The sequence below is a fragment of the Balearica regulorum genome, chromosome 2 (assembly GCF_011004875.1).
Source record: "Balearica regulorum gibbericeps isolate bBalReg1 chromosome 2, bBalReg1.pri, whole genome shotgun sequence".
Taxonomy (NCBI): Eukaryota; Metazoa; Chordata; class Aves; order Gruiformes; family Gruidae; genus Balearica; species Balearica regulorum.
The window spans coordinates 68,596,947-68,618,359 of record NC_046185.1 but is presented as its reverse complement, the minus strand read 5'-3'; the positions used below and the strand labels follow the sequence as shown (position 1 = coordinate 68,618,359).

Sequence of the window (21,413 nt, the reverse complement as noted above, 5' to 3'; positions counted from 1 at the left end):
CTTCAGAAAGAGAAATATAGTGTCAGAGGCTTCTGATGACTTGTATTTTAATTGCTTAACAAAAAATTGTATTTACTAAGCACAAAATTATTTCCACTCACAATTACTATACTAGTCCTTTCAAAATTATTACAAAAATAAAGTTAGAAAAGTGTTTTTTAAGGATCTGCTAGTGTTACTATTCAAAAAAAAAACCCCCACAGCCAATATCAGTTAAATGGTTTTATTCTCAAAACAACCAATCGGCAATATAAAATATTTTAACACTATTTCTGTTTAAATATTGGTGACAGATTACGCATTTCCTTAAATAAAGTGCTATTTTTACAAACAGGTATGTCATAATTACTTTTACTGCTGTTCTAACCTCTTACTACTGAATAGATAAAATGTATTTTGGTTAATGAAGAGTGCAGCATTACTTTTCCTTTATATTCCTTCTCATGACACCATTACATTTTTAATTTGGACACCATTACATTTTTAATTTGGACTCCTTTATCTGTATCCAGCCAACAGAGGCATACTCAGTTTATATATTTCTCCACGCAGAAGTTCTCATAATTCATGGTGGTCTCCATGCCTTCTTCCATGCTGTTGCTGTTCTTGACTGTGCCCATGTAGGCCTCCTATGGGTTCCTCATCTCTGGGCAAGGGAGGAATGAAAACATCAATCATCTTATACGGTCATTCATTCTTCCTGTTCTTGTGACTTTTTCTTCTCAAATCCAGACCACTGACGCCTTGAACAATTCAACTTTGGTTGAACTATAAAAGCAATCTCTTTACTGTTTTCATTGATTCTTTGTGGGATTCCAATTTTAAGTACATTACTGCAGAAAGTCCTATACAGGTATAGTTAGGAATAACTTTTCCAATTTTCATTTGTACACTTGGATTTACTCAGCTAGATGTCAAACTTCACCATAAGAAAAAAAATCTTTTTTTCCAGTAGCTACCTTTTAGGAGAAACAGCTTCTTGCGGTTTTATAGAGCAGCCGGGTGCTGTAAAAGAAAAAAAAAATCCGAAAAACTGCAACCAGCAAGACTCACAGCTTTAAAGACAACAGCGTAATTCCACAATTACCGGCAACACGCCCACATTTCCCAATATCATTTTTATACCAGACTCCCAACAATCTGACCCTGTTAATTCATTTTAGTCATCTTAAGCCCTCTCCTGCACAGAGAAGGTAAGAAAAGTGAGAGTCACGTGCGAAAAGGTCATCTACTGCCACAAACCTTTCCAGTATCTCTCTTTTCTCAATGCGTGCCTTTCCGGCAAGTGACTATCCGAATCCTGTATGATTTTTATTTGCAAGTCTATATTGGTTTTATTCCTATTTATACTTCTCATACTGCAATCTCTCCAACTCCCTCCTTTGGATAATTTCCATTTGATATTTTTGACTCTGAATCCAGAAGTGGAAAGCAAATATACAAGTGACCACCCACTCTCTTCCACTTCATTCTGTCACATCTTTTAAAACACCTACATATGTAGGTACATATGTCTGCAGATACATATATGTAAGCATGTATCAATATGCTACATACTATTATATGTACAGAGAAAGTGGAAGACCAGAATTACTGCAAAGAATTATAGATTGAATGACATCATATTCTTTTTTCATCATAGTTACTCATCATTTAACTTGTATCTGGAGAATATTCAGTTTATTCTTTTGGTATCTAAGTCCTCCCTTTGTTCAGTGCCCCTGCTAGATGTCGGGGTGTTCTCTTTTCTTCCCACCTATATAAGAGAAGTGTTATGTTTAGGTGGGGGAGAGCAGCTGGATGTCTGTACCAAGTGATGAAGCTCAGCTTTAAGTATTTCAATAAACTTGATATCAGAAACTAAGCCAACTGGCAGTTAGCTTTACCTCTAACAAATCTTTGTTGATTTTTTTCACAATGAGGTAAAGAAATGCCCTGGGAGAAAAAGATTGTGTCCTTCAGAGTATAAACCTTGGATGCTCTCTTGCTTTTTTTGTGTCATTGTTGTAGAAATGGCAAATTCTGTTACAAGCCCTAGACTTGGGGGGGCTTGTAACTCCATGAACTGTTTCCATTTTTTATCACAGATCTAAAATGTAACACTGCCTTATATACGATTATAACTAGCACATGGGATTTTATTTCTGTTCTTCTGTAAAAAATAATTTCAGTTAGTTTGCACCTTTTTTCTCCCATAGGTTCATAGAATTCACATGAACTTTTTCCAGCTTTTCAGTTTTGATTTGGCAAGTCTATACTGAGATGCAGCTTGCTCTCCTTTGGTGTCGCTTCTTTCAATGAATGGGCAGACCATTGCCAGACTTGTTCGACCTCTTAATTATCCACTTGATGACTGCATGAATCTTGACACCACTCCACACACACACACCCCCCCCAAAAAATCCACTCAAACCCTAAACAGTTAGTCCTGGCACTTGGGCATTCAAAAAGTCTGGATGTTTCTTGTAAGCAAACAGGTCGCCTTTGAGTACAGAGGAGGCCACGAAGCTGATCAGAGGGCTGGAGCACCTCTCCTATGAGGACAGGCTGAGAGAGTTGGGGTTGTCCAGCCTGGAGAAGAGAAGCCTCTGGGGAGATCTAATTGCGGCCTTCCAGTACCTGAAGGGGCCTACAGGAAAGCTGGAGAGGGACTGTTTATCAGGGAGTGGAGTGACAGGACAAGGGGTAATGGGTTTAAGCTGAAGGAGGGTCGATTTAGATTAGATGTTAGAAAGAAATTCTTTACTGTGAGAGTGGTGAGGCACTGGAACAGGTTGCCCAGAGAAGTTGTGGAGGCCCCCTCCCTGGAAGTGTTCAAGGCCAGGTGGGATGAGGCTTTGGGCAGCCTGGTCTAGTGGAGGGTGTCCCTGCCCATGGCAGGGGGGTTGGAACTAGATGATCCTTAAGGTCCCTTCCAACACAAACCATTCTATGAATCTATGAAAACTACAAATACAAACATCTCCTAGGGTGATATAATTTCTTAAATCCAGTTTCCTCCGAAATCTGGACTTCATGCTGCCACTTGGTGTTTCAGTCCAGACCAAGGAGGAGCATTTTGTTCCTCAGAGCAGTCATCTTGCCTCATACCTCCAGGGGCTGGTCATCTGCTCTACATTTAAATGGTGAAGCAGCAAGCTAATTCTGTATTTGTTTGACACAGTTCACTGGGTTATAAAGAAGAAGTATCTTCCTAGTAGTTTCTCTATCAAGGACAGGGTGATTAGCATGCATTGGCAATTTTCCAGGCCTTTTTTTTTTCCCTTGAAAACTACCAAAGTGTCAAAAAACCCCTGTAATATTCACTCTTGGAATGAATTAATTTTGGCAGAATTTTCTGAAGGTCACCAATTAATTTCCATGGAAAAAAAAGAGACAGAAGCAACACTCTCCATGCAAGTACTGTTTGCCTAATCAGAACACGGACAAGAACTATGGTGCCCCCGAACCTAACGGCTTACAGGACCAGTAACCCGTAATTATTTATACTGCAGTTAGGGCAGTCACCTGCCCTAGGCACTTCAGGCAAGGACTGGAATATGGAGCTCCCACAGCCTAACCCAGTATCGCTGCCGCGGGGTGGGGAGGAAGCGGTCTCAGTATCCTTCTGACAGAAAACAAGCGTATGTCAAAGCCTGTTGTTTTCTGCAAAGCAGAATCATGTCGCTTCCAGCCCCAGGGATGACACAGCAACTGACATACAAAGGAATCTTTCTCCCAACAGTGAGCTTTATTATAATTGAAATAGGTCATCTGCCACAACTCAACAAACACTCAGCAACTTTTCTATGAGTTCTTGTAGTATCACAGTCAGTTCAGGAGCAATGACCTCAGGAAGAGATGCTCACCCAGAAGCTAGCTGAGGATACAAGCGAGCAACTGATTTTGAGTTAGCACAAAAAAACCCCAAAAACCAAAAACCGACACCCAAGAAGAAACTGTAGTATCTTCTCTAAACAAGCCTGTAGTGTGAAATTAGTTATACCATCAATCCTCTACTTCTGATGGTCTTGCTTTTACTTTTTCTGCTTATCGTTGTTTTCTTCTCCCACATCCTTTAGAAGTGTAACTGCAGATAATCACTGCAGTTCTCTTTTCCATTCTAGAAACACTCCTCTAGGTGGTTTTCTATTTCTGTTGCCTGCCATCTCAGACCAGGCTTGATGAGCAGCAACAGCTCCTGACCCAGGGGCAGCAGGAGAGGGGCTCAGCCTGGGCAGTGTGGATTGGGGCATTTTGGGAGGAACTGAAGCTAAGTGGGCATTGGAGCTATGGATGGGGAAGGGCGTGGAAGCTGTAGACATACGCAGGCTTGGTGATGGCAGTCAGCCTACAGACCTCCCACGATTGTAAGCTACATTTCCAGGAAGTGAGGACTTAGTTCCTTTTCCCCTGCTTTTTCATTTCTGAGTCTTATGGATATATTCAAATTGTATTTCATTGTCTTCTTTACAGCCCTACAGGCTGGAAACTTCATAAAAGCAGAGCTACACTGGCAGCCACTCTGTTTAAGGTATTGAGCTTTTAAAATTACTCAAAATATTGAGCAAATCAGAGTGATAGGTGTGAAAACAGCGATATTGACTCAGCTGGAAGAGCAGGATGTTTTTACTATCCAGCGAGCTACCTCTAGCTTTCTAAAAGGGCAAATCATGAACTGGCTTTCTTGCAAATGGTGTCCAGACAGGCTCCTAGGAAGAGCTGTAGAGAAACCAGTGGTTGTGGACCACGCAAAAAGCATGAAAATTTCACATATAACTTTTCAAAGACATCACAGGAGGCAGCCAGTTACAGATGCCATCATGTCAATCAATGATTAGAGTGTAAGGAGCTAGAGAAGTAAGTTCACATCAGAAAAACTAAATGTATTCACCATGGAAAAGCCTGGGAAGGTTCCCATTTCAGAAGCCTTCTTTATGTGGGAGTCCAAGGTATCTTAACCTGAAGTATTGGTAAAAAAGGTTATGAAACAAATGCACAAAGCAAATAATAACAAATTGCTAAGCCAGATGTTCTAGAGGAACACAAGGATTAAACAGCTGAACTGCTGAGTACAGAACACAGGTTCTTGTTTAAATTGCCACATAACTGAGAAGTGATAAAAACAATGCTAAATTTTTTTAATAGTTCAAGAGCAGATCCAGGGAAACGCAGACCAGTGAGATGGCCAGTAGTACCAGGCAGATTAGCATAAACTATAATAAAGAATCTGAAATTTTGTGGAAAACAATCAAAAAGGGATTTGAAAAGTCTTGCCTCACCAACCTACTGGAATTCCTTGAAGGTGCCAACAGTCTTTTAGATAAAGGAAATCCACCTGATGCCTGGATTTTAAAAAAAGGATTTCACAAGGTCCAAGGCTGGCTCTTAAGACAATATGGAAGCCAAGAGGGTAAAAAGAAAATTTCTTGTGTGGATAAACAATTGGCTAGGAAGGCAGAGGACAAAAGGTGGGAGTAAACAGTGGTTTTTTCCATAGTGGAGAGACTCGCCGCTAGTATTTCATAGGGATCTGCACAATGACTCAGGATATTCAATATATGACTTTGAAAGGGCATACAGAGTGAAGTGACAAACTTTCCTAAGTTATCCATGTAAATAAAAAGAAAGGCAGACAGAAGACTGGCAAAAGGACTTCATGAGACTTGCCAAGACAACAAGATGGCAGACAAAATTTGGTGAAGATAAATATGAAGTAATACGAAGTAAGGCATATGGAAAAAACAATGTATGAGTGGTTATATAAAATGATAGGCTCTGAGCTTGAACCCAGTAGATGAGCTGCATTGTAAGAGAGAGTTCCAATTAATACCAATTCAGTCTTCAGTTATACCCAAAAAAGCAGAGTACTAGAAATAACTAGGAAAGGGCAAGAGAACTGAAAATAGAGAACACACTAAAAACCAAACATCACTGTGTTATGTGGAAATCCATGGTATGCCTACATCTTGAATATTTTATGCCAGGCTGGTATCTCCAAGTTTGAAATTATATAGTAGAAAAGGAAAAAAGGTCAGAAAATCTATGGTATAGGGAATGACTAAGCAGCCGCTATGTCTTCCATCTGGAAAAAAACATGTCTGAGGAAAAGCATCACAGGTATCGGTAAAATCATCAGTGACATGGAGGCAGTGAAGAGGGAACAATTGTCCACTGTATCTTCTGATCCAGTAGGATGAAGCAAAAGAAGTCAGGACATGGCAAGTTCACAGCAAATGAAAGTAAGCAGCTCTTCACACCAGTGTCAAATGAGACGGGATGAAAAAGCTGAACACAACTGTATGGACCTTGGATCTGACTCAGTACAGCTGCTCTTACACTCTGAAATATTACACATTCCTGGAAATTACTTGAAGTTCCAGAGAGTGCATAAGGGTCCCACTGCTACTTTTTACAATAAAAAGCAGCTTACCTGGTGCAAAAACTTCTTTTATCTACATGTTCTCTTCCTCTTCCGTCTCTGTTAGTGCTTCTGTTGCTGTTTCACAGACAAATCTGTTTCATGGAGCTCTCACACAGAAACGTTACATCTGAATACTTCTTCAGTTCCTGAGTGATTCCAGTTCATTGCACTATATTATCAAATCCCAAACAGCAGATTCTCCTCACCTAGTAGTACCTACAGAAGAGGCTCTTCAAGTCTGGGATGTTATCAAGAGACATCCCGAAGTTCCCACACATGCCGACTACTCTGAGGATGGGAAGCCGCACAACGCATAGTGACACCTGACAGTGGCTTTCAGCCAAGCAGACTATACAGAATACAGAAAGTAGCCCACACTGACTGACGACCCCAGCAATGCCCAGTGTTCCCCAAGACAACAGTAGGACAACAGTTAGCACCTGCTTTCATATATCTAGTGATACTCAGCTGACTGAGATTGAAAAAGGGAATTGCTCATTATTAAGGCCTCCTAAAGCACACAATACCTCAAATATTATTTAACATAACCACTAAACAAATGAAATCATTTTGTGAGCACATGCAAGCAGCAAAATAAGCAACTGAATGAGAATAAGAGGCACTTTAACATGGTGAATTTGTCAAGGCCATTCAGCGGCTTTCATGTTCCTCCTAAAACATGGATCCAGAAATACACATACTAATGGGTTTTGCCCCATTCCTTAACCTTGAGTAACAGATGTGTATTTGCCTTTGGCTCAGGTGGCTGGCAGGACAGAGATTTACAACTTTTATATCTAGGGGTGACTGTAGTAAATGTATTCATTGTTACAGGTCAGCAACACCTTTCTGTACATTTCGGTTATAGATAGTACATTTTAAGAGGCAGTTTCTTGAGCAATAGCTAGCAATTAACACTGGTGGTTAGAATAGATACATTCCAAAGAAACTGACTATAGGCAATCATATAAACATATTACCTATACAAAATAACTAAATGCATACATACATAAATAATTAAAATAGCTATCTAAGCCAGTATACTACATTGTAAACCTTGAATATATTTAATCTACTTGATCACACTAAAGAAAATTGTCTCCTCTAAAGAGTATTTTGCAAAAGTAAATTATGTATCATACAGAAACACACCTCCCACTGCTGATATATATACACACACTACATACAGTATACTGTATACTACAGTTTGCTATACATCCATTTTCTGTGTTTAGTAATGCATAACAAAAATCTTATGCTTATTTCAGATAGTACTGAAGCGTATACAAAAATCTTACAGATATCTCTGCCTTTTTACCTTGAAATCTTCTTTATAGTCTGAGCAAAAGACACAGACACACATCTATCATGATAACCCAGAAAGCAGTTAACTGGCTTGTTTGTCACATTCTGTGTTCTAGTCAGTATTAATTAAAAGTATCCATACATTTTTCAATTAATTTCAGGTGCTACTTACGCTGGGAGTGACCTGGAGGTCGTGTGTTACTAACACTACTCTCAAAGGAAGAGTGGAAATTGTGTATAGTTTCTTGTAGAATCTGTCTCTCTCGTCCCTGTAAAAGCACAATAAATTAAATTAAGGTATTCTTAAATTTCTGTTTAAAAAAAAAAAATTAGTGAGAGTTGACAAAAAAATGTGTAAATATGTGTGTCTATGCCCAGAGAGTCACAGTGTACTATTAGGAATAACAACAAATCCTTACCTCGCAGATATGTAGAAAACCTTGTAGTAATCTTTTCCTGAAACTACCAGACACCAATAGAAACATTTTTATGATTTTCTTCATAGCTTTATAGCATGGAGCATCATCCACCTCCCCTAATTTTTAGCCTCATCACTTGCTGCTGTTGATCTTAACTTGAGGAGATTATGTTTTGTTTATCTGAGCTTCCAGTTTCAGAGACAGAATGGATTTCAGAACTGAAAAAGCAGCTGAGAAGTGTCAGCAGGGCTAAAGAGATGCTCCAGTTCATTATCCCTCTGACAAGAACATTGCTCACCGTATGCCATTCTTAGCAGATTTGTTTATGTCAATATAAAATTAAAAGGCAATAAAAGTGTAAGGAATGAGAGAAGTGCTATTTCCTTAATCACAGAGAAATCAAAAACCTTATGCAAAACAAAGGAGACCTTTCCTTTTACATTACATTCTAGAGCCGGACTATAGAGGACAGATGAGTCTTTTTACCATCACTGAAATCAACGTTCAGTAACTGCAATATTGCCCATGTTCATGTTACCAGCAGCTTCTGATATAATTGCCAATATTCTGTAAAAGAACTCTACAGTCACTGAACTAGGAAAAAGTTAATGAAAGAGAACAGAGAGTAACACAAAGGAAGATATTTTTCACTAATGAAATACATTAACTATTTTGTTTGGAAAACATTCATTTGGCTTTTCTAACTAACATCTGCAACTGAATTTTGAAATATATGCTAGGTTAACAATTAAGCAAACCTTGAATTAATTTACCAAGTATAGTGCTTTAAAATGTACCTTTCCTGCATTCAGTTCAGAAATAGCTGCCAAAATTTGCTGCCTTGATCCATCGGTTTTAATACCCAGCTCTTTCAGATCACCATCAGTAAGTGTAAGGAAGGCTTCCATATCCACCTGCATATGGGGGGCGGGGGGGGAGGCAGGGGAAGACAAGACAAATTTACCTAGGCAGAGATTCACTATTACAAGTTAAAAGTGTTTGGGTTTTTTTAATTGTATAGACTTAATGTAAATATTACAAAATAATTTAATGAATTACCAGCACCAAATGGTACCCACTTTATTACTCTGTTGCTGGGTTTTAAATCTGCAGTTAATCCAACTAATTATGATAGCATATTTAAAATTTTAATGGATTAACTTTTTTCCAGACAAACTCTATCAATACAAAATATATACTGTCCACAAAAATTCCTCTACTTACAGTAGCAGCTAGTTGAATAAGCCTAAGATTTCTCTCTTTTCTTTTATTCCCCCCACACCAAGTATTTTTGGAATTTCAGAATATCGTGCGTACTTTTCCAGTGTCTCCTGAGAAAAACCTAGGGTTTGTTCATATATCAGTTTTTATTATATCAACACATCCATAAGGCTGTGATAAGAACAAACATCTAAAACTTTTCATATTGATATAACCTTCACACACAGAGCATATTCATTTCTACAAATGCTCTCTTCCCTATCACGTCAAGGACGAATAATAAGCACAGTGTATTGTGATGCAGCTAAATAATCTGTGTTTGTGGTGCTGAACTCTGAACTTTGCAGCAATGTCAATTTATTGTATGTCCGTTCACCACCCTCTGCCTTTTGCCAAACAAACATACAATTATTGCTCACATGTGATATTGTCTTAAATGTTGTAATGAATTATTTTAATTTTCAACAATGTTTCCTTTCATTGCATCCTTCAGGCAAGTCACTGTCACAGGTCTCATCTACAGGGATGCTTAAGTTCCCCAGTTTAATTCTCCTGTAGCCTATTTGTAGCAAGTACAGAAGAGAAAGCAGCCATCTCAGTGACTCACGCCCTGCTGTTCTCTGTCAGCTCTGATTCCAGGGATAATACACTATGTCCTATAAACTGTTTAGACACATTGGATATAGACATATATAGAAAAAGCAGAGTGCAAAAACAGAGAGAAAAAAAATCTGAAGCACCTTTCTATATCAAAATTGTACGTTCAGTGTAAAAAGCACTGATATTTGCAGTATCCTGGAGAATGCCAGGAACACCGCTTGGTCCACGTTTCAAGGTCCTCTCTCAACCAGAAAATGGTTGTAAAACTTTAAATTTGAGATTCTGGATCACAATTCTGAGGCAATGTGTGTCACACCCTACTTTTTCTAAAACAGTAAAAAATAAATCTTTTAAAAAAGATGTACCTCTTGTTCCTCAAAAATAGGTTGATATTTTTCAAGGGACAATTTTTTAAGGATGCCAGTCAGCTCATCTGTAATAATAGAAAAGAAAAAGAAAACACACACACCCCCCCGCCATGGATCAGGAAAGATTTTAGTGACCTCTGCATTGTTAAGTGCTGAAAATATATATTAAAACATATATTCCACACAGTGATACATGATAACAAAAAACCAATCATATTCAATCTGCATCAGAAATTAAAATATTGACTTATTGTGTTCTCACCTACTTCTGCATACTGTAATTCTATCTAGACTTACCTTGCTAGGATAAAATCTTTCTGTTGTATTGCTTTTATTCCTCATTAAAAGGATCTTAAAAATCCAAACCACTAAGGACAGCTGGGGCACTTCAATGCCTAAAATGCAGGTGCTTGGCCCCAGATCATGCAGGTTAGACAGCAAAACTCCTCAAGCAGGCAATAAACTGAATGGTGCATTTCTATGTCATGATCCAGGAAGGCAAAGTGTAGAGTAAGCAACTACGCAGTTGCTTACTGATACAACAAGGGTATATCTGAACCTCTCCTCCTCAAGTGCCTGACATCCAGCAATCTTGAACACAGACAGCTGAAGTCTAGCTAAGATGAAACCTGGGCAGATTTAAGTTTCCTAAGCTTATCTTCCAAGGCTAACGGCACTGGATATTGGGTTCCCTCTCAAAGTCTAAGGAAATTCAAAGATGGAGGATTTGATAATGACTTTTCCCACACATTTAAAATGTGATTAGACAGTTTAAAAGTGTAAGTGCAGTTTTAGAATTACCCACCATTACCTCTCTTAAATACCTCTCTCAACTACGGATTCTGTTTATTTTTATTGCTTTGCTGTTACAAGTGACTATTTTTTTTCCCAGAAGTACCAATGTGGTCAGTTAAACTAAGTCAAAATGAAGAACATGAATTATTACATTACACAACCAAACTATATTTAATATTCCCCATATAAACTCCGTTTCATTGTAAAGATATCACTATTCCATTCCCAAGTATAATTTGATTTATTTATTTCACTTTGTCTTTTGACTGTCCCTTTTCTTTCATCAACAGTAGACACACGAAAGAGAATCTCAGTCTCCAAGCTTCTAAAAAGACGTCAAGTATCTTGAGATGGACACACTGCTCTATGCACCATTCTAGAAGTCTCCTTCTTTACATAGAAGAGCCCACAGAAAACTGAAGTGAAAAATTCTAGTTGAGTCTTACATTCTGCTGGGGTTTTTGGTTTTTACCTCAAGGTCAAATAACTCGGTACACTTAACATGATTTGTAAAGGTTGGCATGGTTTCAGGCTAAAAGCTTTAGTACCCTAACTGAGGTTAATTCATGGGAAAACGTAACCAGCTTTAAAAACATTGCATGAGAACTTCTCCATGCAGTTTGATGAAAAACACAATCTCACAGAAAAAAACCAGAAGTTTCATTAGAAGCCCTTAGATATATTACTAACCTTTTTTTCTTTTAGGTTGTTAGTTAGCTTTCTCATTTTTTTATCACCTTAGTGGGCTTAAATTATAGGCTGTGATATGGGAAGAAACTTTCAGGGTCTCTGAGCCCAGAGCCCTGCAGTCATAAACAATTATAACATCTAACACTTTTCACGCACACAGAGAATGCTTGCAGTTGTAGGCCTTTCACATTTTCTTTTCCTCTTTCAGTTCTGGTATTATACATTAAGTTTGAACAAAACTGAAACCTCTGTTTTACAACTCTTGCATAACATTGTTTCCCCTCTGCTTTTTCACTAGGTCTTTCTTTTGCTCTACTCATATCTCCTCTCCTTACCTGCATCCCTGGAGAAAGCAAAGGTTCCCAGAGCTCTGACTACTTCTGCCACATTACTCCTATTTAGCACCTCTTTTGTACTACTCTGTAGTAGTAGAGCGAGATTACCTTTCTCCAAGTTTTCAGAGCCTCCTTTTACTCTCACATGGTTTCGTCTTTCATGATTCTCTACATCGCTGGTTTTCAGAATAGGGACATGCTGTTGATGGTCCACCAAGTGGTTGCCTAAAAAGAAACCATGCACACCTCTGAACCCAGCTGCCTACTGTTCCTTCACAGTAATATCCAATGCAAATCTATTCTCTAATTCATTTAAGTTTACTTGAAAGAAGAAGTTAACACTGCAGGCCTTCAGTACTTATTCTTCTGATTACTGCTGTGCCTTTGAGCATTTGTACCATCGCTGCTGAACCAGCTCACAGTAAAGCCAGCCCTTGAATTAAAGGGCCACTTAACTATGCGAGCACAATGAATCCAGAACTACTTAGGCTTCTGACTACCTATCCCTCTGCTACAGAGGAAACTCACTGTATCACGGCACTAGTGGTGCAGCCACAAAGGCCTGCTTCTCCAGGTGAGACTGTAACAGCTGATAGCTTGGGGAACTCCCCTTCTCATCCGACAGCAAGTTCTCTTCCCTTCATGTATTTCTAAACCGACAACTCTTACGCTATCAAGCCATCGTTATAAAATGGCACTAACTAAAATGTGAAGGGATTTTCTCCAGCAGTCAGTACAATATGTTACAGTTAAGCCATGACGAGAGGACAGAAAGCAGGTCAAATATCACCTCTCTTTAGTGTCAAATGGAAGTGCAGTGTCAATGGACAAAGTTAGCATAAATGAAAACAAAATCAATATGGACACTTTCAAAAAACCAAAAAAAGTACAAAGTGCCTCCTGCAGAAACCAGATAAAAGGTATCCCCATCTCTTATTTAAAAGATTCTGAGTCATGTTATTGTTTTCGCTTTTTCTGAGATGTTTACAGAAGAAAACAAAGTAATTGATATCCTGTTTCCAATACAGTAACGTGACTTTATAAAATAAAGTGTTGTAATTTAGACCTAAAAGTTCAACTTAAAAGGCAGTAATCTTACTGGAAAAGTAATAACATTATTTTCTTATGACCTAAAGTTAAAGCTAAGGTCAAAATAAGGCTGATTTTGTAGTTTAAAAAAAATAAATGCAACACAGCTCTTAAAAATCAATTGCATGTACCTATGACTTGCTATGAATCAAAATTGTATTTCTGTAGTGATGTGCTTCACTGCATTTTTAAAAAAAGGTTTTAATTTTGAATTTGGAGAAAGTGCATTTTCTACCCTCAGCAAAGGGTGGAAAAAAAGGATTTAAGCTAGAAAGGGGAGAAGAACGGAGGCCACATAAGACTGGCTTACCTACATGCTCTACGCTAGCTTTAAGATGGTACCAATGTCCCTCTAAATGGAAAGTGTCACTGCTTTTGGGAGAGAAATAGCCAGTTACTGCAGGAATGCCAATCTCCCAGTAAGAAACACCAAAATATTTTTTCCAGAAAGAAAAAAGTTCTCACTCTCATACAGACACACACTAATCCAGTACAGTTATAGCTTTCAACACTTTGTGCTCTTGATGAATGAATCTCCTGTAATTACAGTGACCTACTCACCATCTTCTGTAATAGTACCACTGCTGGAACCATTGCTCTTGGCCTGTCTGTGAGAAGAAGAGAGAGAGGACTCTGTGTTGTGAACCTTAGGAGACGGGGAGGGTGATGGGGAAGGTGTGAGAGTTGGTGATGTGCTTTTAGACGTAGATGAAGTCCCAGATGGAGGTCTTTTGTTCATCTCCAGTTTTTGCTGTAGTTAATGATATAATCATTTCAGTTTAAAAAAAAAAAAAAAGTTTACGTATATATGATGCTTCAATATTACTGAAATTGCATATCATTTCTGCAGAGCATGCAGTCACAACTAGAAGCTTCTGCTTGATCCATATTGAAATAATTGGAGTAATACTGATTTATCCCAGGTGAAAGTCTGTCCCCTCAAATTCATCAAGGAAAATACATTTATTAAGGCTGCAATTTTGGAATAAGAAAATGATTTCTTATAAAGCAATACTATATACAAGCACTACAATTATTCCTTTTAGAAAATGTGAAATTATTTTGACTCTGAAAATAGGTCTTTTCAACTCAGAGATTTAATTAAATAAAGCCTCAATTAAAGCTTTTCCAAATGTATCAGATGCTAATTTAAAGTAGCACTTCATGCTGGATTAACCAGAAATATGCAGCAAGCATAATCTAAGTTTCAGGAGCATTTCACTGGAATGAAAGTTTCCAGTCAACCCTTATACTTGTTATTACCTAACATGAGTCAAATTATTTCAAATTTATTAAATATTTTGCAAATATTTAATACATTTTGAGGCATGGAAAACAGGAAAATAGACGACTTCCAAATGAGGAATAAGGATATGTATGTATATCAGTCTTTTCCAAAACAAGTTAATGTGCCTCATCTCCTAAATTCCTCAATCTACCTATCACTTCACACATTTCAATGTTTGCATTATATGACCTAAAAAAGAAGCCTAGGTGATTTTGTCCTGGATTCCTGAATTCAGAGTTTAATTTAAAATACCTTTTGTCAGTCAGGCTGTTACAAGAAAAACATAAGAAAAAAGGCATTGGGTAACAAGGCAAGAAGGGAGAATGACGATGGTTCCTGCCTCTCTACAATTTTGCCTCTGCTACAGCATAAACAGAACTTTTCTAGTTAATGAAAGACATGCAAATTTAAAAGATAAAACTGATTTCAGTGGTAACATTCTTCCATTACTCTATCCTATGCCAGAATATACTACCTCTTTAGCCCTGCATCCAACCTGACTAGAAGTAATACAGCATGATACAGATTTGAGAGGTCTCTGAAGAGCATCATGAACTCTTTTCAATGTTTTGTCCCTAACTACATTCCCAAATTTCCCTGTGTTCTGTTATTGGCCATTTGTGTTCCAGAATGGTTTTCCCTCTCAAGCACTTTGTCTGCATTTATTTAAATTACATCACTCTGCAAACTGGTATTCAGTTTTTCTTTTCCTTTCTTTAAGGCGTGTACTTGTGTACTCCCAACAGACACTGATGTCCCAAAAACCACCTCAGACCTGAGACAGGTGAACATCTATGGCAAGATCCACACTGATTACATGGTTTGTTATTGGTGAATAGACTGAAATTCATCAAGATATCTATGCAAACATCACTGAAAGAGTTGTTGCCTTTCCAACACACTGGCATCACTTCTATTTAAAAATCTTTTCAACACTATGATGAACTGCCTTCCCAGAAGATGATCTGCAGGGCATTGCACCTCACTACTTCTTTATCCCCTAATGTCTTCCACTGTGAGTGGGTATAATAGTTAATTATTCCTAGTGGCAGCACTGTTGTAGCAACAGGCTCCAAGATCTGCAGGCCAAAGCTCACAGGCACAGGTATTATCTCTTAATAGGCTAACTAATATAACTGGAGAAAGGTAAGATTTTTTTGGGGCACACAAACAGCTCTTCTGAAATTATTTCCAAGATAAAAACAAGCTGAGAGGAACTGCTGAGAGTTTAATTAGAAATATATTGGTCAGACTACCTCTGAAAGAAAAAGCATTTAGTAGCTGTTCAGTAGAGGAGATTTTAATGAGGGAAGAGAATAATAAAGTAGCTTTGTCTACAGGAAAGAAAGAGACAGATCATTTATAACCTGGGGAGCAGTTACGTGGGGTAGAAAGGGAGGAAAGGTTATCATGTGCCAAAGAACCAGCATGAGTCCATAGCTTTTGGGGGTCCAGCAGAGTTATAAATTTTAGCTCCCAATCTCATCTTTGAAAAGCAACCAATACTCCCTTCAGAAACAGGACTGATAGATCAAAGTGACTGTTCATAGAAACTGTTTTGGCATTGGTAGTTGCACGCTTTTCTTTTCCTGATTTTTGTCCTCCAGAAATATTTATTAAATCACCAAAGAATTTTGGAACTTCACTTATCATTGATATTTACTGATGAAATATACATATTGCTTACTGTTGCCATATAAGACAACACAGAACAAGATAGTTAATGTAGTAATTTTATACTATGGCCATTTTTGTTCTTTTGGGCAAAACTTCAAGAAGAATCTCATTAAAAGATGCAAAGAAAACAAAACAAAGCAAAACGAGCTGTTTGGAGATTACACAAGCAAAAAGTTGAGAAATTTTGCTCTCGGTCATGTATTCTAACATTTTCAGAATACCAGACATTAGAACTAAAACCCCAAATTATGTACTTGCTTTCTCTTGCTCTCCAAAATGTAATGTTTCCCTGTGTGAATAAACCCATACAATTCACAACAGTGTATCACATCTTCCTTTATGATGGTGCTTTCTAACTTGTCTCTCTGCAGATTTTGAAGATTTAAAGTCTTTATCCTTAAAAAATTTCTACAAAGCAGTTGTTAACTTCAAAGCACGTGTACAAAAATGGGCATATCATGAGGGCAAAGCTATTTCAGGAAATTGATAGGTAAACTCAGGGCTGATAATATGGCCTGCACTCAGAAGCATAACCTGACTTTGATGATGACAACTGAATGTTCACAATGTTTAAAAAATAACACCTTGTGGAGCAGACTGGATACACTTACACTGTTGTGGTGGGTAGATCCTGGTACAAATTATTTCATGTTCTGCACTCAGGTTGTGCTTTTGGTGGGAAACTAGCTATACCACTTCAGAGTAAAGCCCAGGAATACTTACATAAAACACTGGACTCAATCAGGGCCATAAAAAGAAATAATGAGAAGTTAAAATAACAGCACAGATCTACCCTAAGATCAAGTATTACATTTACTGGTTTTAAAATAGAGTGAAATTAGTAATAAAGTAAAATTATGTTTTATTATTAGATCTGATCTTCTGTAGACTTGGAGACAAGGAAGGTTTGTGGAGCTGAAAAGTTTCCAGTAATGTTACAGGAATTCATTCATTTTAGGCTGTGCAATGTCATGCAGTTATATTTATCTATCATCCATGACTGAGACATGACCTATTAATATTAGCCAATTTTGAAGTATAAAAATTTATATTTCTCTGTACCTTTACAACATGTCCATTGCCAACAATTTGAGCACACTGCAAATCGGACAAGGTGGATGAAGGAGCTGACTGGACTGGACTATGCTGTTGGCTGGGTTTCTGTTCAGGTAAGCCTGCTGCTTTTCTTCTTTGGGCTGCAATCTGAGACAAAACATTATCTGCACTGCCACCTAAGAAAAAAATAAAATGAAAACAGAGTCAAGGAAACCATTATTTTAAAATATTTGTCAATTCTCAATTCACCTGTCTCCACCATTCACTTTCTTTTAAAAACTGACTGGATGAAGTAAGGGAGGGAATGGTTAAGGTTTGAACCTGTCTGGCAGCTTCCAAGAAAGGGAACAAAAATCAGCTGCAGGAGAAGAGAGAAGCCAGCCTTGTCTAGACACACTGAGCTGACTTTCACACTCTTTGGATATAGGTTTCATCAGCTGCTTCACCATATTGTCTTTACAGCTGCCAGATACAATGCTTGCAGCTGTTTTTAATTGAAAACTGATTTTTATTTTAAACAAAAAGCAAGCAATATGGGTAAGAAAGAGAGACAGCTATATGAAATATATGTTGCAATGAACAAGCATCCACCTGATCCATCGTGGGTGGACTCAATAAAATCAACACGTTTTTTCTGAGACAGGGGCTAACCTATGAGACTTCTACAACAGATATGAGGTTTTTGTTCCCTTAAGTAGGTCCAAAGTCCAATCCTGTTCCAACAAAATTTATATAAGTTTTGCTTATACAGCAGTGGGAGCCCTCAGAAAAGGTTTAATATCTTCTATCACCATCACAAACACTGATTTCTTAGCTGAACCAGATTCAAATTACTTATTAAAAATAAAAGCAGCATGGTACCTGATCTGTTATGCAGTTCTCCTCCATGCCTGTTAATTCCTGCAATGTTATTGGATCCACCAGAAGAATGGGGAGAATGGTTGAAGTTGTTGGAATTTGAAGGAGATGCGGGTCTTCTTGCAAATGCTGGTAATTTGACTGGTCTAGTACCTTTGCTAACAGATGCCTGGAAAACAAAAAGAAAAATAATTTTAATCTTTCTTATTTGAGTAAAACAAAGAGCAAACTTCAACTGCTATTTTGTGTATCTTAAGTTCTGAAACTTCCACTGAAGAACAAAAGGGGTATCAGAAATAATCTTATTTTACATATACAAATATAGGCAATATATATTTAAATAAATATATATATAGAATATATACATTTTCAACAAAATAAATGACACCATAATAAAATCATTAATTCTCCTTAACCTTTGGCCAACACAAAATGAGCATATACAATGCACCTCAGATATGATATACACAATAGTACGAGCAGCAGGGGGAAAAAATTAATGAACACGTGAAACTTCTTTCCTGCAGAATCCTGGTTTTGTCTCTTCCATCTTACTAAACAGCTACCACCTACTTCTCAGCCATCATATCCCTGTTTCTAACTAAGCTGCAACAAGTGACATGAACTTTCTCTCCTCCAGTTGCATTTTCATATCCCCTTCAATCTAAACATCTACCTGCATCATTTTATTGACTATTGTTAGCTGAGGCACTAATGATCTAGCTATATGCTAGCCAAATCCTCAGCCACATCCACATCCTCCTTCAATTCTTTTGCTTTTACACCACTGGCCACTGCCAACCATCTGATATATGGCTCTTGCAGCTCAGCTTCTTCATGTTTCTTATCCTGTTGCTCAAACCACTTCATCCAACTCTGACTTACTGGGTTTCTCTCCTTTTCCTTATTCCCTTAGCAAACCCTTCTTTCCCCACAGAAGGATCGATGGCTAGTTGTCCCCTACTTCCCCTGCTCCTCACTTTATATACGGGTGCCAATACTTAAGGTATTACAATCATCTTTTTTAGGATGATGAACAAACATTTACCCTCCTGTGATCTATCACTTCCCTTCTAATACTTGACCTTACTCTGCCTAAATCACCTGATATTAAACTAACTTTCACTTAAAAAAACAAGACAGAAGAAATTCCTCCTAAAATGTCTTCATTGTCCCATTTCTAGAACAGACAAAAAATATAGTTCTGGACTAGTAAAATAAACTCTTCTTCACACTATTAGATTTGAAAGTCAGGGGAGTAAGCACTTCTCCATTTTCTCCTACTAACTATGAAAGCAAAGGTTGTTGAGGTGGTTTTGCTTCCTTTCTCAAGACAAGCAAGCTATTTTCCTTTTGTTTTGCATTTTCACTAAAACCACTGTAAAATCAGGCAAGCTCCTTCTATAATAAAACAGAACTTATTCAGACCTTTTCCCTTTTTACAGTACTACACTTTAAGGCTGTATGCCTTCAAGCCCACTTGATCACTAATTGCTACAATTTTATCTATCACTAATATTTCAGAATGTTCTATCCGTGTATTTGTGTCTGTTATTTCCTTCCTCCCTCCCTTCCAGTTCCTAAATATCGAGAAACTTTCATTCTTTCCTTCTGCCCCTAGTCTTCTTCCAAACCAGTTTCCGCCACACTCCAATGACTGTACCTAGTTTGGGAACTAAAATGTACGGGTGGAACCAACAGCCACTGTAACAGTTTGCAGCAAATTCATTAGAATTTAGGCTAGACTTTGTTCTGGTTAACAGCAAACAAGTAATTTCATTTCATACTAAACATTTGTTCCATTTATCTTCTTTTCATAGAGATATCTACTTTTCCTGAACAGCAGAGCTGAAAAGGACAAGCCATTACTGAGATAGTGGGTTTAAAGGGATTTCTAATGAGAAAAACAGTGTGGCTCACCAGTCAGCATGGCCTGGGCATAACACAGTATTTTCGTACACATTTTGTTTGCTTACTATATCAGAGTTCCCACTGCTGTTAAAATCGTGTTTGATTGCTCTCTGTGGCCAGGCAGTTCTCATCTGTTCAGCTTTGCCATCTTTGCTGATTCGCGTTCGGTCAGAATTCCAAAGCTCAAAACTTGAGGGCGGCAAGAACGGCGGTATCACTGCTTTCAGTTTATCGCTGGGCAGCCTGGTAAATGGAGCACTACTTCTCAACTGACAGCGGGAAACAATGAAAGGGGAAAAAAGAAAACAGAGCTGCTTCTTAAGAACGATTACTAGGAGCTGATGATGTAGTTTCAAAATTGTAAGTTAAATAAAAAGATGGAAACAAATGCATTTTTAAACAAAATAAAATGGAAACAAGACACAAAAGTAGTATTTGTGAAGATGTACAACACATAATAACAGAATCCAATGGACATTCTGGCACCCATCAGTATGCTCATTGATTTAATACAATGAATATAGTTCATTAAGTGGCAGAAACTGTCTCTTCCTTTACTGGGCTGAATATTGCTTCAAATTGATTTTAATAGGAATGTACGTATTCTCCAGAAAGAGAAAAAAACACCACAACTGATTTGACTCCCTGGATTGACTCCCTGGAGTTCTGTCAGTCACATCAGAAGTTACTTAATCTTGTTAAAAAAGAACATAAAGGATAACCAGCCAAATTTAATGACATCTCCAGGGAGTAAGCTGTAGGGGAATTCAAAGCTACAGCATAACAAAAGAAGAAATAGAACCATACAAATAAACATCCCGAATGAAGTATTTCATGATTCCCTCTACTAGTAATTTCTTGCTTTCACACTGTACCATGTTCCATCCATGTTTTCCTCACAGCATACTGCTTGTCCACAAGTAATCAGCTGTTCCATCTATTTTACTAATTCATTGCTGATCAAAGGTATGGGTAACGCCTGAAAAAAGTCAGTACTTATCAACATTTTCCATACCATACTACTTGTAGTACTTCCTAGTTTAAAAACTACTGATGTATCGCTGCCTCTCAGTTCCTGTCTAGTGACTATCAAGACATGATAGTTCCCTTTCTAATGGTGACTTGGACAGGAGGTAAAATAAAATAAAAACGATGGGAGCTGCATGACCTTCTGAACTGGGCTGAACATACCAAAACAACTGCGACATACCATGGTGGTCAGTAATTCATCATCCTTTTCTCCTTTTGCAGTGTTTCCACCTGAAAAATATATAAATGACCTTTTATTGTTTACACGCTCCCACTTTTGTTCTTAAGTATAGCTTACTGTTTTCAAACATTCAACAGCTTTATCCTCACTAAGCACACAGAATCAAGATTTCTAGTGATACTGTCATA

General features: G+C 37.8%; 1 protein-coding gene across 2 annotated transcripts in view; it reads right to left on the bottom strand.

Annotated features, from left to right (window-relative positions):
• Window positions 1-209: 209 nt before the first annotated feature.
• ANKS6 (ankyrin repeat and sterile alpha motif domain containing 6) overlaps window positions 210-21,413 on the bottom strand; it is a 42,332-nt gene continuing 21,128 nt past the window's right edge. The window contains exons 8-19 of one of the 2 annotated variants that reach the window (XR_012833896.1): window positions 21,226-21,275; window positions 20,081-20,284; window positions 18,108-18,273; window positions 17,253-17,422; window positions 13,787-13,976; window positions 12,245-12,361; window positions 10,314-10,381; window positions 8,925-9,041; window positions 7,881-7,977; window positions 4,874-4,941; window positions 960-1,005; window positions 210-646 (exon numbers count right to left, since the gene is read on the bottom strand). Coding sequence is in view for 1 of the 2 variants with exons in the window: in XM_075744645.1 (XP_075600760.1) it covers window positions 559-646; window positions 960-1,005; window positions 7,881-7,977; window positions 8,925-9,041; window positions 10,314-10,381; window positions 12,245-12,361; window positions 13,787-13,976; window positions 17,253-17,422; window positions 18,108-18,273; window positions 20,081-20,284; window positions 21,226-21,275 (1,313 nt within the window). In the remaining variant the exon portion in view is untranslated. The remainder of the gene's footprint in view (window positions 647-959; window positions 1,006-4,873; window positions 4,942-7,880; window positions 7,978-8,924; window positions 9,042-10,313; window positions 10,382-12,244; window positions 12,362-13,786; window positions 13,977-17,252; window positions 17,423-18,107; window positions 18,274-20,080; window positions 20,285-21,225; window positions 21,276-21,413) is intronic. The other variant, XM_075744645.1, reaches the window with a different exon arrangement.